The 21,454-nt window shown below is 44.0% G+C and overlaps 1 protein-coding gene across 1 annotated transcript; it reads right to left on the bottom strand.

The window, feature by feature from the left end:
- Positions 1 to 6,572: 6,572 nt before the first annotated feature.
- On the bottom strand, positions 6,573 to 9,815 carry JUN (Jun proto-oncogene, AP-1 transcription factor subunit). Its single transcript, XM_016159926.2, has one exon. The coding sequence runs from the start codon at positions 8,840 to 8,842 to the stop codon at positions 7,835 to 7,837; it is 1,008 nt and encodes a 335-aa protein (XP_016015412.1). The 5' UTR covers positions 8,843 to 9,815; the 3' UTR covers positions 6,573 to 7,834.
- Positions 9,816 to 21,454: the final 11,639 nt, after the last annotated feature.

Genomic DNA, 21,454 nt, shown 5'->3' on the forward strand with positions numbered 1-21,454 from the left:
GTGAGCTGACCCCTGCATAGCCCTTTTGGCAGCTTTGCTGTGGAAGTCACAGCCCTTGCCTGGGTGCCAGTGATTGTTTCTTCCTTTTCTGGCCCAGAGCCATTCTCAGAGGCTTCTTTGACGGCATCAGGGTAACCCCAGGCTGATAGGAACCCTGCTCGGATCAGGCATTTCACCGCCTGGGCATTTGTGTGCAGCTGGCTTTGTTTGAAATTCTGCCTCTCTCTGACTTCACTTCCTGAATGTGCTGACAGGCCTCTGAGCCAAGCCAAACAGGTTCCCAATGCCGTGCCTGCAGAGCATTCCCCTGCGAGTGCAGCTGGGGAAACAAAACTTTTCTCCAGCCCTCAGAGAGGGCCTGCCGGTCCTTATATGACCAAGAAGCAGCCCCTGTGAGACCTCGTTGAGCCTTAATGGGAAACGGTTTCATTTCAGTTAAGGAGGTGTGTGTGCACGCGCGCATGCATGCGCGCGCGCGCGCGTGTGTGTGTGTGTGTGTGTGTGTGTGTGTGTCCACTCAGTGACTCACTGGCTTGGGGTGGGGGGATTCCTGATCATTTCTTCTTAAATTAACAAATTTACAGTGAAAAATGGTGAAATACTGCTTACCTGCTCTATGCGAGGGCTTTACATATATGATCCTTCCGATATTCTTCTGAGATAGCCATGGTCAGCCTCATTTTTACAAAGGGAAGAATTGAGATATAGCAATATTAAGGGACGTGCTCCAAACTCTTCAGCTATGAGCTGCAGAGCCAGATTTAATGCCCCCAGGCACTTGACTCCAAATCTGTGTGCCTCAGTCATAATATTCAATTCTCTTCTGTAACTAATAATACTTTGATTCTTCTGTGGTCAGAAGGGAGCAAGGAACAGTGGAAAGGGCAGAGGCTTAGGTGTCTTCTCAGCTCTGTGAAGTTCAGCAAGTTAGTTTACTTCTCTGAATCACAGTTTCCTCATAAGCAAAAGGGAATGATAACAGTGCCTGTGGCAGGGAGATTGTGAGTCTCAATGGAGATATAAATTCACATAATAGTACTACTTCAGGAGAAAGGTCATAAGTGTACAAAGCAAGCTCTTTGGACTTAGAAAGACATAGATGCAGCTCAGGCTTTCACTAGTCACTTATTTCATGAACTTGAAAGAGATCTGAACCTCCATTTTCTCATATATGAAATACAGCCCTAACATTTACCATGTAAGTCCTAGCACAGTGCCTGCTACATAGTAGGAACTTAGTAAATGGTATTTATTATGAATATTATACAACTATTAATTTTCATTATACTATTGGTTCCTACTGGAGCAGTTAGGAAAGGCTAGATAATGCTATAATAGCAAGTAACCTTCAAATCTCCGTGTCTTAAAACAACAAAGGTTTAATTCTTGCTCATGCAAAATGTCCCTTTTAGGTATGCTGGGGGTGAGGCAGGACTCTGACCTACACTAACATCATTTAGGGACCCAGATTGTTGGACACTTGGTCTCTGTGCTTGCATAGTTATCGAGGCTGGGAAAGGAAACATGTTGAATCTCACACTCATTCTTAAGGCTTCCACCCGGATGTGATGTAAGTCACTACTGCTTGCATTTCATTGGCTGACACAAGGCACAAGGTCTCTCGCCCAGTGTCAAGGAGGTAGAAGATAGAGAAGTATAACCCTACCTTATAACCAAGAGGAGAAATGGAAATATTTGGCGTAGACCACTAATGACTATCTACCAACCCTAAAGCCATCTTCCCTCCCATTTCTTTCTTGCTATCGGAGCCTTGATTTTTATTTATTTTTACAATTTACTTTTGGTGTTTACTCTCTCAGATGTTTAGGAAAAGGTGATCCCAAGGGATGAATCACAACTGTAGACCAATCATGGTAGTCTCTTTTTTTTTTTTTTTTTTTTTTTTTGCCAGGAATGAGTTTGACTATAGGCACATGACCTGCTCGTGGCAAATAGGACCCAAGGGGAAGTCTACTGGGATGGAGGTGGGGAGCTTCTAGAAAGGTACCTCTTGCTAATAAAAAGAGAGACTAAAGTAAACATATTTGAATTGCTAGTGATCATTGTGTTTACCTATGATGCTAAGAACTGCTACAGCTATCTTGAGTCTGCCCTAGGAACTTCCTTGACACACTAAGAATTGTGAACTGAAAAGATGGAAAGCCCCTGGGCCCATGATGATGTCATTGTGCCACTATATTTGCCTTAGACTTGTTTCATGTCTGAACTTCTGTTTAAAATTTATCTTCTGTTACTAGGCCCTATAAGCATCCTAACTTGAAGAGTGGTCAATCATTTAACAGGTCAGATGCCTGCCGGCCTTTTCCCAGACTTGTGATAAGGTCAGGCAAAGTTCCTCCATCTGAGCATTAACCTAGGATGAATCAATGCACTATGAAAGAGATCAGCCATCAGCAGAAGCTGATAGACAGACAGTCCTGAGGAGATTTGGGAAATACCCAAATTCTGTCCAGGTAGTTGGTGAGTACCTATAACTTTAGAAGGCAGTGTCTTAATAATGGTGGAACCATTAGGCAGTATTTTTTAGTAGATGTTCATGAAAGAAATTTACATAGCAAGAAACTATCAAGATTGATCAGCTAAGTATTCTGGTCCCTCCAGAAAGAAGGACTTTGTAGCAGGATAAAGAGAGTTCATTAGATGTGGCTGCGACATGGATGAAATGTTCCAGGAGACTATCTGATTACCTTTGCTCAGATGCTGTGCACATCAAAGAACCTTCTGATGGCTAATTCAGTTCCTCAGGGTCCTTGATTGAGAAGTAGGGGTGTGCTCTGAGTAAAGAACCCAGGCTCACCAGGCTTCTGGTTCTTGGAATAATAAGGAGAAGTATATGGTTCTTGATCTCTGAGGACCTAATTGTGGCCCCACCAGTGACTGGCTGAGAGGCACTGACAAAAGCACTTAAAACTCGCTGTGAGCCTCAGCTTCCGTTCCTGTGAAACACAGCTACTAACGATGAACATCCCCAGGATAGTGAAGAAAATAAAATGAGGTAGAAGAAGCAAGAGCACTTTGGAAATGACAAGAGTATTAACCTGTGAGTGCCAATTTCATTTTTTATCACTCTCCCCTTTACTCATTTGGCTACAGAAATAAAGACCTTCTCTTAACATCTAGGTTACCCCGAAGTCTTTCCCAAGCTTTCACTCATGCTGACCTTCCACATGGAATTTTCTACCCATAGCCTTCTGCTCTTTCCCTGATGAACTCTTAGTTCAAGTATTTCTCCAGAAAAGACTTTTTTTTTTTTTTTTTTTTTTGCCACCAAACCAGTTTAGATCATTTTTCTCTTTCACAGTGCCTAGTTCTTCTTCTTCACTGTACAGTTGACCCTTGAACAGTTGTGGTGGTTGGGGGCACTGACTCCCTATGCAGTCGAAATCCTTGTATAACTTTTGACTCCCCAAAACTTATTTACTAAGAGCCTACTGTTGACTTACCAATAACATAGTTTATTAACATATTTTCTATGTTATATGTATTATGTACTGTATTCTGGCAATGTAGTAAGCTAGACTCTCCAAGCAGCTTACAAGTTCCTAAACACAGCATGTTTTCTTACACTCCAGTGCCTTTGCACACAAGTTTCTCCTCCTACCTTTTCAATCTGGTGAGTCTCACTGGATCAGCTCAAATGTTATCTCTTCCATGAAGTCTTCCCTGGTAATAGCTCCTCTTCTCCTCCCCTCTGGCATCTCTTCCTGCTTTATCACCACACTCCTCCCCACTAGATTATGTGTGAGTTTCTTGAGAATAGGGATTGTGTCTTGCTCATTATTGAACCTATACTTAGCATAGGACCTCAACAAGACCCAGGCCTAGGGGAATGCTCTTCTTTGGGATGTCAAAAGTCCAAAACCAAATAACTGGGGTCAGGTTCCAGAGTTAGGAAGAAATAATTTAACTTTCTGGGGCCACCCTAGCTTCTAACCATTTTCCCTCTTCCATTACATTCTACTTGATCTACGTAGAAGTGGGTGGTGGAGGCAAGGGGCAGGGCAGACGAAAAGACTTTGTCTTTTTCCTTGTTTCAACCAATGCTCATCTTCTCTAACAACAAGAGAACATGAGGGATAGATACAATAGCACGATCCTTGTGTTTGTCAAGCAAACATTGGAGACTAACTTCAAGACCCCTGAAATACATTAACTTTATAGACAGAAACTCCTCTCCACCATTACCAATGAAGTGGTTGCTTTTAATAACGCCACATCTGAAACTATATTTTTGTGCCTGACTAATGATTACATATTCTTCTTCCCATCTTCACCTCTAAGCCAAATGTTTCAGGCTGACCCATTTTATATAAGAAGATGCCTACTTGCATTGATAGAGTGAAGGGATGCTCTGTGTGGCTGGAAGAATAAATGTGCTAACAGCTTGATTCTTTTAAGAGCACTCATTGAGAACTAGGCTTTAGAACTTGGTGATTGGCCAGATCTGACTTTTCTGGGGGTATTCAATCCCTCTGGAGTTGTGAACCTAGAAATGAATGAGATATATTTCACTGGAAGAAATTAAGACTTGGAGTTATTCTGGAAGAGGTTTTAAATTCTATGTTCATTCAGTCATCATGCGTTTATTTTATGAACATCCCCTATGTACCAGGCAGTGTACTCGGAGTCTAGGGTCCACAGATGAGTAGGATAGGCTTCTGGCCAGGTTCACATGATATTACTTTGATAAGTGCTATCATAGAATTTTTGATAAAATGTTATGTACGAGCCAAGGGGAATATTCATTCCACCGGAAGATGGAGGTAGCAGGGAAGGCTTCACAGAGAACATGCCACTTATGCCAAACCTTGAAGAATGGGTAAGATTTATTGATTGAATCAGAAGGAAACGTATTCCAGGCAGAGGGATGAAGCAGAAGCACCGAGGAGTGAAAAGGCATGGGATTCAGATTTACACAAAGATATGTTTTTCATAGTGGTGTGTAGACATTCAGTTTAGAAATTATTAACATTTTTTGAGTCATGGAACTCTGTGAGAACCAAATAAAAGCTAATAATTTCTTACCCCACAGGAGTGTGTGTGTGTATGTGCACGTATGTGCACGTACACATGCAAATTTGTAGGCATTTTCATTGAGTCATGAGTTGTTGTTGTTTTTTTTTTTTGAGCTCTCTGTTTCGATGAACACAAAAGGTTAAGAATCCCTGACTGAAATATTTATATATAAAACAAATTAAAAGAGGGTTAATAGCTTTACATGCCACTAATTTCATTTTCTCCAATTACTAGTGTTACTCAAACAACAACTCACTGAATGCCAAAATAAAATTAACCTTTGAATGTTTACAAATAATTAGCTGATATTCTGTCTCCAAAGTTTACAGAGGATTATTGGTTATTTTCTTCTACCACAAGTATTTTTTTCTACCCTTTTTATTAGAATGGTTAGAATTTCAGGGATGTACATTTCAAATGTTAGTTGAAACAAACAAGTGTGGGGATCAGTCTGAATTTCAGGCTCTTTTTTTTTTTACACTAGAGTCTAAAGTAAACTGGGGAGTGGTGTGGCTGTTCTGTACTGCACTGTTGTCTGGGCTTAGTCTACCTTTGCAGGTAATTAATTCCCCAGCCTGCTTATTTTTTTCTAGTTGGCTCTTGTTTAGCTTCCACGGAGCCCCACCCCACAGTGCTTTATTGTCCCTCTGCTGACTATTCCTACATATGGTCAAAATCAACTCACCTTCCGGGTTGCTGACATCAGCAAATTCACTGTTTGGCAAACTCTGCTGCGCTCCCAGTAACCCTTTGTTAAAGAAGTGTTATTATAATGGAGTAGATCTGATAGCTAACAAACCTGTCCAATCTCTTCCACTCCTAGATATAGTAAGGAAAAACTCTTTGTGTCTATGGATTTACAGCCACAGGCAGGATATTAGTACACTCAGACCTGCTGGATACCAGAGCACTGCTAATGAGCAAACAGCCTTGCCTCAATTAGTGGTTTGTGAAATAAATATTCCTGGATATCAAATTGCTTTTGCTGCTTGATAATCACACTGGCTCTTGGGATGAAAAGCAACCAAGCAAAAAATTGTTCCCTTGTTGAGTGCTGCCTTGTTGAGCTCCTAAGTTATATCTGCAGATAAAATTTAAGTTTGCCATTTCCCTAGAGCTAAGGTTTGATTTACACATGTAATCATTGTGTTGGTGTCCATATTTTCTCTTGTGTTTCTTTCCCATAGTATCTAGATTACCATTTTTTGAGGCTGATTCTATAATTATTTAAATAAGGTTATTTTAGAAACAAATTAAGAAATAAACTATAGAAGAATCCAAAATGGTAAACTGCTATAGAGGTAATTTGCCTAGGCATAATAGGTGTTTATGAGAGAGAGAAAGAGAAAGAGAGAAAGAGAGAGAGAGAGAGAGAGAGAGAGAAATTAATGAACCTGTTGACTCTTCTAAATTATCTGCTTGATTACCAAGTAACTTCAGTGGCAATGTTAAACCCAGCAACTGAAAAGAAAAGCTTCAATACAGAGCTTGGGAAGAGAAAAAGTAGTAAAGGGAAAGGAATTCAAGATCTGTTATTGGTATTTGAATAAGTTTATTGTGACAAGAATGCTGTTATAAATATTCATAAGCAAAGACCATCTTTTTAATCTAGGAATTGTTAAAGATTCCAAATTGGAAGGATACATCTTTTGTAAAAATCTGCCACCGTTTTTGCTTTGAGAATAAGCATCTATTGTTAAATGTCTACTAACATTATAAATGGTCACAGCACATGCCACTTGATATAATCCAAACTTTAAAGTGTTTCACTTCCCAGTGGGCTGTCCCTCTTCGCCACAACCTCCCTTCCTTCAGCCTCCTGAAAGGCCACACTATCCTTTGTAAGCAACTCTATATGGATAGTGGGGGAGGGAAGAGTATAACTTCATGAGAGCATCAGCTACAGTTATTTCTCAAGCTCAGTAGAGAATAGGTTTTACTGCTTGATAGTAAGAAGCACTGAGAGTGCAAATCTCAACTCTTCAACTCCACCCAGATAGGTATTCTATAGATAATGCAGAAAAGAGGTTGGGGGAGGGGTACTTTTTCAATATTTTATTTTCTTAAATATCCTTTCTGGAATTTTCAGAAACAAAACATAAAAAAATTATATACTTTATTACAAATGGTAAACTCAGAGTGCTCCAAATCTCTTATTTACAAACAACACTGGGCAGGATACCCAAACAAACAAACATGAAATAACTTACAAAGGCATAAAGCTGTTTATTGACAGTAATCAGCTTTCATCAAATTAAAAAAAAATTCATATGTACATACACAGTTAAGGAAGGCAGGCCAGAAAGAGTTCATCTGTAGGCTCAGCCTCGCTCTCACAAACCTCCCTCCCGCCTCCCCTCCCCAACCCCTCCCCCCTTTGTATTCTTAAGGAGTACTACAGAAGCAATCTACAGTCTCTATTGCAGTTTATAACCCCTCCCCCTCCCCCCTTTTAATACTGAATGAGATCGAATGTAAGGTCCATGCAGTTCTTGGTCAATGTTAAAGAAAAGTCTAACGTTCTGTTCGCGCCGGGACAGCCCGTCCGCAAAGCCGGGCAGCCCGCAGGCGGCCGCTCCCTGGCTCCACGCCAAGGGAGGGCGCGCCAAGTCCTTCCCACTCGTGCACACTGGGGGCGCCGTCAGGACGCAACCCAGTCCAACTTGAATACCCTTGGCTTTAGTCCTCGGACACTTCTTTTTTCTCGCTCTCTCTCGCAACTTGTCAAGTTCTCAAGTTTGTCTCTCTTGCGGTTTTTTTTTTCCTCCGTTGCCCCTCAGCCCCCAACAGTCTCTCTTCAAAACGTTTGCAACTGCTGCGTTAGCATGAGTTGGCACCCACTGTTAACGTGGTTCATGACTTTCTGTTTAAGCTGTGCCACCTGTTCCCTGAGCATGTTGGCCGTGGACGCCAGCTCCGAGTTCTGAGCTTTCAAGGTTTTCACTTTTTCCTCCAGCCTGGCGATCCTCTCCAGCTTCCTTTTCCGGCACTTGGAGGCAGCGATGCGGTTCCTCATGCGCTTCCTCTCCGCCTTGATCCGCTCTTGGGACTCCATGTCGATAGGGGACAGGGGCGGCGTTTCCCCGGGCATCTCGGGGACCGTCTGCGGCTCCTCCTTCAGGGCTTGCAGCCGCGGGTGCTGCACGGGGATCTGCTGGGGCAGGTGGTGCGGCGGCTGCGGTGGCTGTTGCTGCTGCTGGGGCTGCGCGGGAAAGGCCAGGCCGGCCGCGCCGTAGGAGGGCGCCCCGCCGCCGCTGCTCAGCGCGCCTGGGTTGAAGTTGCTGAGGTTGGCGTAGACCGGCGGCTCGCTGTGCAGGCTGGCGCTGAAGCCGCTGCTGCCGCTGCCGCCCGCCACGGAAGCCACTGCGGGAGCCACCATGCCGGCGCCGCTGACCGGCTGCGCCGCGGACGTGACGCTGGGCAGCGTGTTCTGGCTGTGCAGTTCGGCCAGGGCGCGCACGAAGCCCTCAGCGAAGCCCTCCTGCTCGTCCGTCACGTTCTTGGGGCACAGAAACTGGGTGGGGGTCGGCGTGGTGGTGATGTGCCCGTTGCTGGACTGGATTATTAGGCGCTCCAGCTCTGGCGACGCCAGTTTGAGCAGTCCCACATCGGGCGAGGTGAGGAGGTCCGAGTTCTTGGCCCGGAGGTGTGGCTTCAGGCTGCCCACCGGGTCAGCCAGGTTCAGGGTCATGCTCTGTTTCAGGATCTTGGGGTTACTGTAGCCGTAGGCGCCGCTCTCGGACTGGAGGAACGAGGCGTTAAGAAGGGTATCGTCGTAGAAGGTCGTTTCCATCTTTGCAGTCATAGAACAGTCCGTCAGTTCACGTGGGGTTAGTTTGGGCTGCGCGGAGAAGTTTCGGGGCCGCAACAGCGCGCTAGCAAGCGGGGGACACCCGCGCCTCCCGGGGCCTTCGGCAAGGAAAGTTTCTCTAGCAGCGCGCGCACCCGCTGTCTGTCCTCCCCCCTTGCGCCCTCCTCACCAGCGCTCTCCAGGGAACACAGGGTTAAGGTGCCGCTCGCACTCTCGTCCGTTCGCGCGCGCTGCCGGCTTTGAAAAGTCGCGGTCACTCACTGAGCGCTCTTCCGCGCAGCGGCTCCTCGGAGCCCACGGGCGATCTCGCTTCCCGGCGACAACGGCTCTCCCGGCGGCGACACTCAGCGCGGACCTCTGAAGGGCCGGCCGGCGGTGGGTCTCCGCCGCCCGGACTCGGACCACTGTCCCCTCCTCCGCGGCGAAGGGGAGGAGGACGCCCGGCGGCCTCGGCTCGCGCTCGCCCAAGTTCAGCAACCGGCGCGCGAGAAGCAGAGCTCAAGTCCCTCGCTCTTCTCTCTCCGCCGCCTTCTTTTCTTTACTGCCGCCGCGGCAGCTTCGGGCGGAGGAAAGCTTTGCAAAAGTTCGCTCCGGGACTCAGGGGCCACTTGTCCCCTGTCCTCCTGGCCAGGAAAGTTCTGTGCCGCTGCGGCGGCTCGCCGGACTCCTCCGGACGACAGTTGTCGCTCTCCGCGCTGTCAGCGGCGCCCGAGCAGCAGGCGCTCCTTCTGGGTCGACGGTAGAAGGGGCTCTTCGGACGCTCCCCAAAACACCAGCCAGGGAGCCACAGGCGCTAGCTCTGGGCAGTTGGTGAGAAAATGGAAAAGAAAATATTTGCAGTTCGGGCTCTCCTGCCGCCCTGACTGACTGACTATATCTGTCTCTCTGAGTCCGCGAAACCTCCTCTCCCGCTTCGCTGCTTCAGCCACACTCAGTGCAACTCTGAGCCCTTATCCAGCGGGAGCTCAACACTTATCTGCTAGCAGTCAACCCCTAAAAATAGCCCATGATGTCACCCCAAGGCCTTCCCATTGGCTTGCGTCTCTCTCAAGGGGGCGGGCCCGCCCGTCGCCATGGAGACCCCACCCTAGAAGATTCTTCTTCGGACCCGCGGAGGCTCACGGGATGAGGTAATGCTCTGCTGCCCTCCTACAGTTGGGCCCTTTTTTCGCCTCCTGCCCCCTCCCCCCTCCCGCGCGACTCGCGCCCCTCTTTTCGCCCTCCCCGACTCGGCGCGTCTTTCCCGGCCCGCCCGGTGCATTGTGGGCTGACGTCTTGGGGTTTGACTGTCTAGTGACGGTGGCTGCTGCTAGCGGGGTGGATGCGGGCGCCACAGCCTCGGACGGAGGCGGGCGCAAGTTCGGGTTTCGGGGCAGGGATGCAGAGGTTGCATGGGCTCGGAAGAGTGGGGAACCGGGCCAGGTGTCTGGGGCCGAGGATGCGGGACGGGTGGTATTTTCTCCCTTTGGGGAGGGGGTGCTCGATGCCATCCATGGTCACTTCGTCGCCGCGCGGGGCCCGGAGGCCGAGCACTGGAGTCCTCCCCCCCCACGCACTTCCGGGGGGCGGGAGCACCGCTCTTAAGGTGGCTCTGTTACCCCGTGGGGACAAGTGAAAGTGGGCTTAAGTTTAGGGGCGGTCTCGCGAGAGGCAGCCCCCCACGTTGAGTAGGCTCGGAAGTTTGTCTCTTGGTCAAATTCACCAGCGATCGGACGCCCTGCTGTCTGGCTGTATTTGCATTGCTGGGAACAGGGTGCTCAGCTAAGTCCCCGCTGCACCCTCCACTTCAGCCACCCGACCGCAGAAGAAAGGGTGCGGGGTCACAGCTTTGTCTCAGGGTAGTTGTTTTTTTTTTTTTTTAAATAGGGGGTGGAATTAGGGGACAACTCAGCATCCAGTGGAGAACGAGCGTTTAGGGAATCCGAAACCCGGGGAACCCCGGTGATCGTCTGCTCCCTGCCCCCGCACAAGAAAACACACATTACACACACACACTCTCTCTCTCTCTCTCTCTCTCTCTCTCTCTCTCTCTCTCTCTCTCTCTCTCTCTCTCTCTCTCTCTCTCTCTCTCTCTCTCTCTCTCTCTCTCTCTCTCTCTCTCTCTCTCTCTCTCTCTCCTCTCTTTCTCTCTCTCTTTCACACTCCTTTCGCCCTGTTTTGATTTGCTTCCGGGAAAATAAGTCCGAGAGCGGCAGACACGCGTCAGAAGTCACGCAGCGAGAAGTAGGGTAGAGGGAGGATTTTAAATCTCTCCGCTGCTGGCCGGTGCTGAGCCCATATACTGTATAGCCTCTAGGAAGCGCTAGACACATATAAGTGGTCCCTTTTTTGTGGTGGTTCTGTTATCCTACCCCCACACTGCTCCCCTTAGGACAAAAGTGTGTGGTGGAAAGAATACCAAAGTCGGGAATCGTGGATTCTATCGTGACCAGCGCTGCTACGATGTGAAGTAGCAAATCACCGAACTTTTCCGAGCTTCACTTCTTTTATCTGTGAAGGGTGCTGGTGAGAACCACCTCGCTGTGGTGAGTTAGTGCAGCATCATAGCCCTCTGAGCTAGGAAGTTATCACCAAACAGCCCCCCTTCCCTGAGTTCCCCAGAATCTCGATGGAATGCCAGGGTGTACGAGTGTGACTTGATGGAAGAGGTGTACAAACTCCTGTGAGGAGCAATGAGGGAAGGAGGGAGAGAGGGAAGAAAGGGTCAGAAGGCAGCTCTTTCCCCAGCCGTCTGCAGATGACTGGGGCTTGAAGTCGGATCTGCAGCATTTCATGTTCCTAAGTTCTAATTCCAGTTTTTCAGCTTCAGAACTTGGGGGAATTCGGCTTTGAGTTCAGAGGCCAGAGCTTCAGGATCTTTGTGACTGAGAGTTCAGATTCGACAGACCAACATCAGCTAGCGGCAGGGAAATCTTGACAACTTTTCCTTTACTTCAGGTACTCACCTGTCATTCCCTCATGCAGCAGAGGAAAACCAAGCCGTTACTGTGAGCCAGGCACTGAGCTGGGGTGGGGATAGGGGTCGGGTAAGGATACAGTGATAACAAGATTTGGTTACTTTTCTCAGGAAGAGAACATTCTCCTCTATATTATTGCCCCGAATCATTTCTTTTATAATCAGGAAGCTGGTGTTCTTAATTTTTATGATAAGAGTAATAAAAATAAATTTCATGTATTAAATATCTACTATCAGCCAGGCATTCTCCTGAGCAATTTAAATATGCTGTTTCTCCCCACAACTATCTAGAGCTGTGTATATTATTAACAGGATTTAGCATATGGGGAACTAAGCCCAGAGAGGTTAAATATCTTGCCCACGTTACACAGGCAGCTGGAAATTGACTTTAGGTCTGTGTTACATTCCTTTCTATCTTCTCTGCTCTGGGAGACTTTCTTGAAACATAATAGCTGTCTGTAGAGGAAATTGTGCTTAGATGGTGGGACAGAAGACATTGCCTTGCCTGATCCTACTTTCAGAGATTCTGTATTTAGAAAATTCAAGATTTAGGTCTCTGTATAAATATATATATTTTTTTTGCCTAAGGGTTCTGCGTGTTCCTCTCTGCCTTATGTAGTTTAGTAGGCTGATTTTCTCCTTATGTTGAGGAACAGCATATTTCATCCAAAAAATAACAGATCTGTTTATGTTAACGCCCCTGCTTGGAAGCCTTCATTGGCTTCTCCTTAAGACCAGGAGAAAGTTCAGACACCTTTGCCTGGGAAAAGGAGCCTTTCACAGTCTAGCTCCGGCTCTCAGGCCTCACTCATCTCTCACTCCCAGTATCAGTCGGGAAAGGCTGGGCTATGCTGCCCTAAGAATCCTAACATCTCAGTGGCTCACACCACAGAAGGTTAGTTTTTGTCAGTGCTATGTGCCCACTGTGGGTCTGCAGGGGAGTTCTGTTCACTGTGGTCACTCGAGGACTCCGGTTGGAAAAGGCTTCTGCTTGACACATGCTTCTTATTACTACCTTATTATTACCTCGGCTGAGGGGAGAGAAGGTGGGAAATCATTCACTGGCTCTCAGAGCATCCACCTGGAAGTGACACACTGCTCATGTATCATTGGCCAAACAAGTCACGTGCCCATGCCTAACTTTAAATCTCTGTAATTCTTCCAAGTTTCTTGAACACAGAGAGCCAGGAAGATTTTCAGAATAACATCAATGACTCTAATAGTCTCCTTTTCTGTTCACCAAATGTTTGGCTTACTGTCCTCCTGCAGGCAGAATTCACTCATTCTTTTCTCAAGGGGTACAACTCTAAAGACCTGTCTAGTCACAGTATATCAAGCTCACTTTTCAGGTTCTGGGTAAGGCATAGTAGACTTTCTATCAGCTCCAGATGTGACTTATTATCCAAAAGCAAGATGTCTACCTTGCACACCCTCAATATATAATGGTGGGACAGAGATGGGATAACAACAGTGGGTACACCGTTTGGAAAGTGAAGCAATGGGAAACCACAGTGGCCACTAGTCCGCTGAGCAGATGTGTTGAAGAACTCCTGTCCAGCACCTGATTAGGCCCTGGTTCTGCTCCCCGAGTGTCACTGCCCTGTCCATTGTTTTCTATGACGCCTGGCTTTGCCCCCTGAGGGAGTCTTCCTTTTCTATATCTAAAGCAGGCATAGAAAAAGATGTTTTTAAATACGCTTTCAAAAATTGCATGGGGCAAGGGGGAAGAGTGATATTAAGTCTCAAATACACTCCTTTAATTCAGGCTGATGTTCTTTTGGCAGTACACCTCTCACATAAATGTAGGCCTCTTATCAATTCGATTCCAGCCATTCCATGTACCAATAGCCAGGGCCATTTTTTTTTTTTTCTAGATATAGTTCTATGGTCTGCCACATTTCATTGCTTTCTTGCTCTCCTGCCTGCTAATACCTCTCTCTCTCTCTCTCTCTCTCTCTCTCTCTCTCTCTCTCCCCCCCCCCCACTTCTCCCTTCTTTCTTCCCTCTTTCCCTCTCTCTCTCTCTCATTCCTCTGCCCCCCAACTTGGTTTCATGTGCTTTGGGCTTATTGGGATTTGGTGTAAGAGTCACACTTTCCCTTTTCCAGAGCCATTTTGTCCAATTGGAACCATATATTGGGTAACACCTTAATTTATCCCGAGATTTTACATTAAGGTTTGAGACCATACCCTTGACTTGGTCCATATTTCAAGGTCTATTTTAACTGGTCTTTTCACACTGAAAACATTTCTAAATTTTATATTTTACTGGTAGAAGAAACAATAGCTTTTTCTAACCCTATACATCTCTGAATTTCTAGATTGTCCCTACTCTCTTTCATTCAGGTTGCAAACTGGCCAAGTCTTCTCCGAGCTCATTCCTTTTTTTTTGTAATAAGTTTCCAAATGCATCTAACAGCCACTAATATATTCTACTAACATTTTGTTTTACAGTCTCTTGCTTTAAGCTGATTAGTTTCATGATATGCCTTCTAAATGATCACAGGTGATATATTCACCAAATAGATCACTATCTTTTGAGCTTCTGATAACCGTGTTCTTAGTTACTGCCCTCTAAACAAATGTTTACTCTTATTGTTATTACATTACTGCATATCTAGGTACCAATTCTTATATCACTCAGGATAGGCTAGGTTTCCCACCATAGTAAACAATTTTAAAATCTTAGTGGCTTAACAAACAAACAAACAAACAAAACGTTTATTTCTTGTTCATTCTACATGTTCAAGGTCAATGGGCTTTTCTCACTCAGAAACTAAGTCTGAAGAAGGTTTCATCTTAATATATGCTTCGACAACCATTCTAAACACTTCAACAAGGGGAAGACAGCATGGTGAATTCACATTGGCTTTAAAAGCTTCCTCCCCAAAATGATACATATTACTTGTGTTTACATATTATTGGTTAGAAACTAGTCACAAGACCATGTCTTAACTTACAAGGTGCCGGAAAGTGCAATCCTACTATGTGCTTGGAAGTCAAGAGCTAGAAATGCACACCTCTGTATAGATGAGGTTACACTATGGTAGCCATCCAAAAATCTTATTGAATGACAACCATAGAATTATTTCTCACTCATACTGCATGCCCATTGTGTGTTGGCTGCTTCACACACATTATCTATGCTTTAGGACCCTTTCTGAAACATTGTTGATTGTCATGGGAGAGAAGAGCTTAGTGCTTAAAGCTTCTGCTGAGAGCAGTTCACATGGCCAAGCCTGATGTCATGGGGAGGAGCAGCAAGTATTTGCAAATAGTAATACACTCTACCACACCCTACACTACACATTCCCCCCATTCCTATGAGTCTCAGCTACCCTGAACATTTTCCATTCCTTTAACATTTTCCTGTCTTTCCATTTACTTTTATCCTTGATCAAAATTTATCCTGGCAAACTCCTACTCATCCTTCAAGACCCAGCTCAAATAATTACTCTCTCTGAAACTTTCCTTTACCCCATCTCCTACACTACCCTCAAATAGTATTATCTCCTTTGGCTCTCACCACACTGGGTACATACCTGAAGCAGAGACTGTTTAACATGTGTTCTTATAAATGTCTTACATTCCTGACTCCAAATCCAGGAACTGTGTCTTATTCCTTTTTGTATCTCTAGTGCCTGGCACATGAAGGGATAAGAAGATACTCAATAAATGCTTGTTGCCGGAATATTTTTTTTAAATGTCTTTTCCAGAGTGGAATTAAAGGGGCTCTTTAATAGTCAAATAGCAATAGTACCTTGTTTTAATACATAAAAGTTGAACCATGTCAAACTCCCCTGCTGAAACCTTCTTAAGCACATACTATTAGATATGGGGGAAAAAAACCCAAATATTTTTACCTTGCCTATAAATATTTCACATGATCTGGGTTATCCTACCCTGCCAGCTGGAAATAGCCAATACTTCTACCCTCAATTACTACTGCAGCCACACTGGTTATGACTGTATTAATCAGGATGGCCTAGGTTATGCTACAGTAAAAAAACAAAACAAAAAACCAATAAGAAACCTCAGTGACTCAAGACACGAAAGTTTTATTTCTCACTCATGCTCTATATCTATTAAGGGTTGGTAGGAACTTCGATTACATTGTCTTCCTCTGACACCCAGTCTGGTGGATCACCCAGTTTCAGGAACATTATAGATAGCGATCCAGGTAGAGGGAAAGAGAACTTTTGAAGGGTCTTAGACAGGTAACAATTAAGTAGCTTTACCAAAGAAAGTCATATGTCACTTCTCACAATTCATCAGCTAAAAGTAGTCTCATGGTCTCACCCAGCCAGCCATAAGGAAACTAGGAAGTACAATCCTATTTGCCTGGAAGGCAGAGAGCTGGAAGTATTTGGTGACTAGCACTAATGACTCCTGTAATGGATTTCTTTAGTTCCTCAAATAAGACAAATTATTTTTTGCCTAAGAACCTTTACGTGAGCCCTCCCACTTCTTTGTTCCTCAGTCAATTTCTATTTCCTTTGGATATTAGCTTAAATGACACTTGAAGGGGCTTTAAAAAAATAAATATCACACCCTCCCCTCACCTAAATTAGATTCCCCTGTTATATTTTCTCATAAGTCCCTGTGTTTTTTCTTTACAGTAGTTGGGATTTCAGAAGAGTGATGAATAACACTGCTTTCTTTCCCTCTTGAGTTCAGAACCAGCTGACAGTTAGAAACAGGAATCAGATGAATGAAGATCGCAATGTCAACTTGATAGTTGATGTAGAATAGATTGGAGGTCATGTGGCAGACATGAGGCCACAATGGATTTCCTAACGCTTCACTGTGAATTAAACTTACTCACTGGTCCCAGGCAAAGGTGTGCAGTTGCATGCCTCTTCCAAATGGACTATGAATGTGTACATCCTGTGGACAAATTGATTCTGAAAAGAGAGCAAGTGACTGAGGTGGGCATGCTGGATCTTTCTTCTAAACTCAGCAATCAGGTAACTCATTCCTCTTCCCGGGGGAGTAAATAAGGGATGGAGGAAGTGAACAAAAGGGTTGGTTACTCTAGCAAATGTCCTCTCATGGAAATCTAAAGCCAGGGAAATGGAGATTTCTTCATCACAACAGAATTTATCTTAATTTGTTATTCCATATTGCTTTGCGTTATTGTTTTCTTCTCTTTCCCCTCCTCTCCCTGCCCCCCCGCCTCCTCCTCCTCCTTAAATCTATCTTGCCCACCAGACACCAAGAGTCAAGACGGCAAGATAAGCATATCCTTTTGTCTACACTGTATCCACAGCAGTTAGCATGGTGTTTGGTACAGAGAGTGCTCGATAAATTTGTTATACATCAGAGACCCTGTGGAAGTCCTTCTCATGGATCACCTTTCAACAGAGTTAATTCTCATTTGCTTGAGACTGGTTTCTCTTTTGAAATGTTCCATTCTCTTCTTCACCTTCTCACTGCCCTCCCCCCTTTTTTCCCTCAGTTGTCAGCTTGGATATAAGGCATCTATATTTTACAAGTGGAGTAAAGAGGCAGAAATGAGAAAACAAAATCTGAAATACAAGTAAGTAAGTGAATTGAGTTGTTGGAGAGTTTGTGTGGACTAGGTTTTTGTCAAAGAAGAATGTAGAATTATACAAATCATCACCCTTATGGTGATGTCTTTTCAGCACTCAGAACTTCCACAAAACCTATGTGGGATCATAAATTGGCAAAGGTCCTTAGAAGTCATCTTCCAAGTCCTGCCCTTTCCCCAATGCAGAAATCTCTTTGGCAGCATTTTCACTACTTAAATACTTCTAGCGATACTCGGACTGGGAAGTGATAATTCCCATGAATGCTACTGGTTAGACCACGCTGGGAATACTGTATACATGAAACTGTGGAAAGCAATTCTGACCAATCAGAGAGATCTCAGAGAGGTCAGCCAAGTGGTGAGAAGTTTGAAACCACGTCCCATGGAGAAGAAAAGAAGGAGCTGGCAGTATTTACCCAGAGGAAAAAATAAAAGGCTGTGGGAGCATATATAGAAGTCTCCAAATAGTTGTGTAACTGTCACGTGGGGGCATTGACTTATACTGTAGGTTTTGAAGTCAGAGCAAGGGTAATGTTAAAAGTTAGAGAGGGAAACCCTGCTGTATTTAAGGAGACTGTCTGAAGTTGGTTATATATTAATTAGATAGTCACCTTAAGAGTAGAATTGAAGTTCATCCATTTGATACATATTTATTGTCTACGATGTGCCAGACACTATGCTCAGTTAGTTATGATAATTCCCAGTGAGCCCATAGTAACTTGTAATAATCATCATTTTATTTTCAAAGTTCAGAAAAGCCATCTTTAAATATTATCTTTTAGATATTGTCTAGGAGTTGTCATCAACATTAGTAATTTCCCTGTTATGGAATTCACCCTTTTTTTACTCTCAAAATTTGAAAACCTGAGATGATATTTTCTCATGTCCAATGTTAGTTAGATGGACATCCTCCTATGAAAACAACAACTATTTTCAGTATCCATAAATCAAAATTACCTGTACTCGGGATCACTTAAGACTAGATATTCCCTTACCATTTGTCACAGAATTACAAAGTATTCGCCAAACTCCTTTTCCTTTTCCTCTTGTGCATATAGCTAAACTTCATTTTCTGGCCTCCTTTGTAAGTAGATGTGTCCACTTGGCTGTGTTTTAGCCCATAAAAAGGGGGTGGATATAATGTGTGCTATTTACAGGCCTGGCTCATAAAACCACCTCTCCCCCACTTCTGGTTAAATGTAAGGGACATAGAGAAGGACAGAGCCATGGATGGTAGGAGACTAGATCTCTGAATGACCACATGGAAGACTGCCTGCCATGGGAATATTTACAATGTACTTTGCCTGAAGGAGAAATCAACTTTACTGTGCTGAACCACCGAGATTTTGGTCTTCTTATTCCAGCCGGTGCTGCAGGACACCCTCAGTGAGAGAATAAAAGTGGAACTGAAGTTAGGCATTTCATTCCATCCTTCCCTGTTTGAAGAGAATTAGTGGAGGAAGCAGAAGTAAAGGACATAACACTTAATTACATATCAAAACTTCCGGTTGGTAATGTTTTTTTCTCATCTAATTCATAAACTTCATGAGACATGTTGTCATGTCTTACATCCTCTTAATATTTTATCTCTCAGTGGATATTTATTGAGAAATGCCAGGCGCTTTGGGGATTTTAGAAGAAATATAGGTAGCACATATTGTTAAATATGTTATTCATTTATTCAGCAATTTTTAAGCATTTACTGTGGGCCAGCCACTGGTAAACACTGGTGAACTAATCTACAGTACTTGCTCACAAGTTGAGGTATAGCGATGAAAACAAATAAAAAAGAGGGAAAACTAGTTGGCTATGATAATGCTATGAAAAAGAGGGACAGGATGTTCCGGATGTATAGGGAAGGGACATCTGACAAGGGTAGCAGTCAGAGAATTGTCCTCAAAGGAGGAGATGAATAAATTGAGACCCCAGAGATGAGTAGGAGTAGCCAGAAAGAGACAACAGTGGAGAGAGAAAGAGTGTTCTAGAAAGAGGGCCTTCATGTACAAAGGTTTAAATATAGGGCATGAATACGGGGCATGTTTGGAGGGACCAAAAGGTAAGCTGAAAAGAAAGAATGAGAGAAGGACCCTGTAATGTATGTATGCTCATACATAATAAGTGTATACAGAAGGTCTTGTACTATAATATATGTATATGCAGTTACCTAGGAGGAAATATGGCTGATTAGCCATCAATGTGTCAATAGTTATAATATTTGGGTAATTTCCAATTTCCTCCTTACACTTCTCTGTCTGTTTTAAAAGTTTCTACAATAAACATGTATTACACATAATAAAAAAATAAATAAACATTTTTTTTCTTATTGTAACTGCACCTGCTGTCCCTTCTTGGATCCTCACAGCAGTCTTCTGAGCAAACTGAGGTCCAGAGTTGATAAGCTCCCATTCAGTCTGCTTTCTCTCCATTGCGCCAGGCTTCCCTGCATTTTTCTAAGTAGTGATGCTGGCTTCTCTTCTAACTAGTGACTTTAGTGCTGTGTTACTTGTTTGTGTGTGTGTAGTTTGCAACTTGGAGGAATTGGGTCAATATTCTAATGATCCTGACCTACCTAAGAGGCTTCCCACATACAAAGGATGGTCCTCAACCTACTGGACTACATCATTAGACATGTTTTCTTTGATGCTATCATGTCCTTTGCCTAGTGATTTTGCAGTAGGGGCTACTGATAATTTTTTAAAATGTTGTTAGGGAGGAGATTGTTTTCCATTATTTTGTCAACCTACATCTTGATTGACTAGCATGTTGGTGTTTGGCCAAACTGGTGATGATGAATATTTGCAGTGAACACCCAAACACTTGAAAGTCTTAAAACACTGTATCAGCATTCTCTAAATTATGTCGTGGCACCAAACTTCCCCCCAAATCTCAGAGGCTTAACCGACATGAGTTTATATCATGTGCATGTTACACTTCCATCCTGATTTAGGCCTTAGCTCTTTTATTCTGAAACCCAGTCTGAAGGAGCCACTCCTGTCTAAGATATTGCTGGTGTGTGTTATAGGAAAGAGAGAGAAGCGACACCACAGGCTAGATCTTAACGCTTTGCCCACATGTCACTTCCACTTACCTTTGATTGCCCAAGTATGTCACAAGGCAGCAAAATTTTGTCAAACACCTTCTTAGCATTCTGAGTCTCAGCTTCTTTATCTACAAAATGGAAATAGGTAAATAACATTATGGGATATTCAAACTATGGAATATCACATAGCTATTTAAAAAGATGAAATAATTACCCTTAAAAAGATGAGGTGACTTGGAGAAATTTTCATGATATAGTGTTACTCGAGGAATGCAAGTTACAGAGCAATGTCTGTAGCATGGTCTTATTTTTGCATAAATTTAAAAAACTATGTGAGTATATTTATTTGTATGAGAATATTAATAAAAACAGCAAATGTTTAATGAATGCTTACATCATATTCCCATCACTGTGTTAAGTGCTTTTTACATGCATTTGCTCATTTAACCCTTGAAAAACCCAGAGAAAAGAATAGAAAGTTACATACCAAATGTCCATTATCAGCTACCTCACTTGTAGGTGTGATTAGAGAGAGTTTTATTCACTTTGAAATATATATGATTTCTGTAAATCTTTACTTACACAATAGGTGGATTAATCAGCTTTTGTTGTGAAAGAAACGACCACAAAATCTCAGTGCTATACGGTGTTAAGTATTTTATTTTCTGTTTATCAGTCTGCAGGTCAGCTGAGGTAGCATAGCCTTCCTAAGGGCCCATTCAGTCTTCTTTCCTCGCCATTTCATCTGCCTCCCCTGCAAGTTTCTCCCTAGAGATGCTGGCTTTTCCTGGAACTGCTGACTTCAGTGCAGTGTTCCGTGTGTTCATGTGCAACCTGGAGAAATAGGGCTGAGGGTTAAATTCAGGACTGCTCCATGTGTCTCATTCTTGAACCCATCCTAGACAGGCAGAATCTACTAGGGAGATGTTCGCATGGTGAAGGCTGTGGCAAATGGAAACACTTGAGGCTTTCTAAGCCTTCAGCTTGGAACTGGTATGTTGTCATTTTTGCTCACATTCTATTAGCTAGTTGTCATTTTTGCCCACATTCTAAAAGCAAG

This window comes from Rousettus aegyptiacus, unplaced genomic scaffold, assembly GCF_014176215.1.
Source record: "Rousettus aegyptiacus isolate mRouAeg1 unplaced genomic scaffold, mRouAeg1.p scaffold_m13_p_1, whole genome shotgun sequence".
NCBI classification, from domain to species: Eukaryota; Metazoa; Chordata; class Mammalia; order Chiroptera; family Pteropodidae; genus Rousettus; species Rousettus aegyptiacus.

What these genes read in the sequence shown, in the direction of transcription:
- JUN (XM_016159926.2), bottom strand. Translation starts at nt 8,842, where the DNA reads ATGACTGCAAAGATGGAAACGACCTTCTACGACGATACCCTTCTTAAC.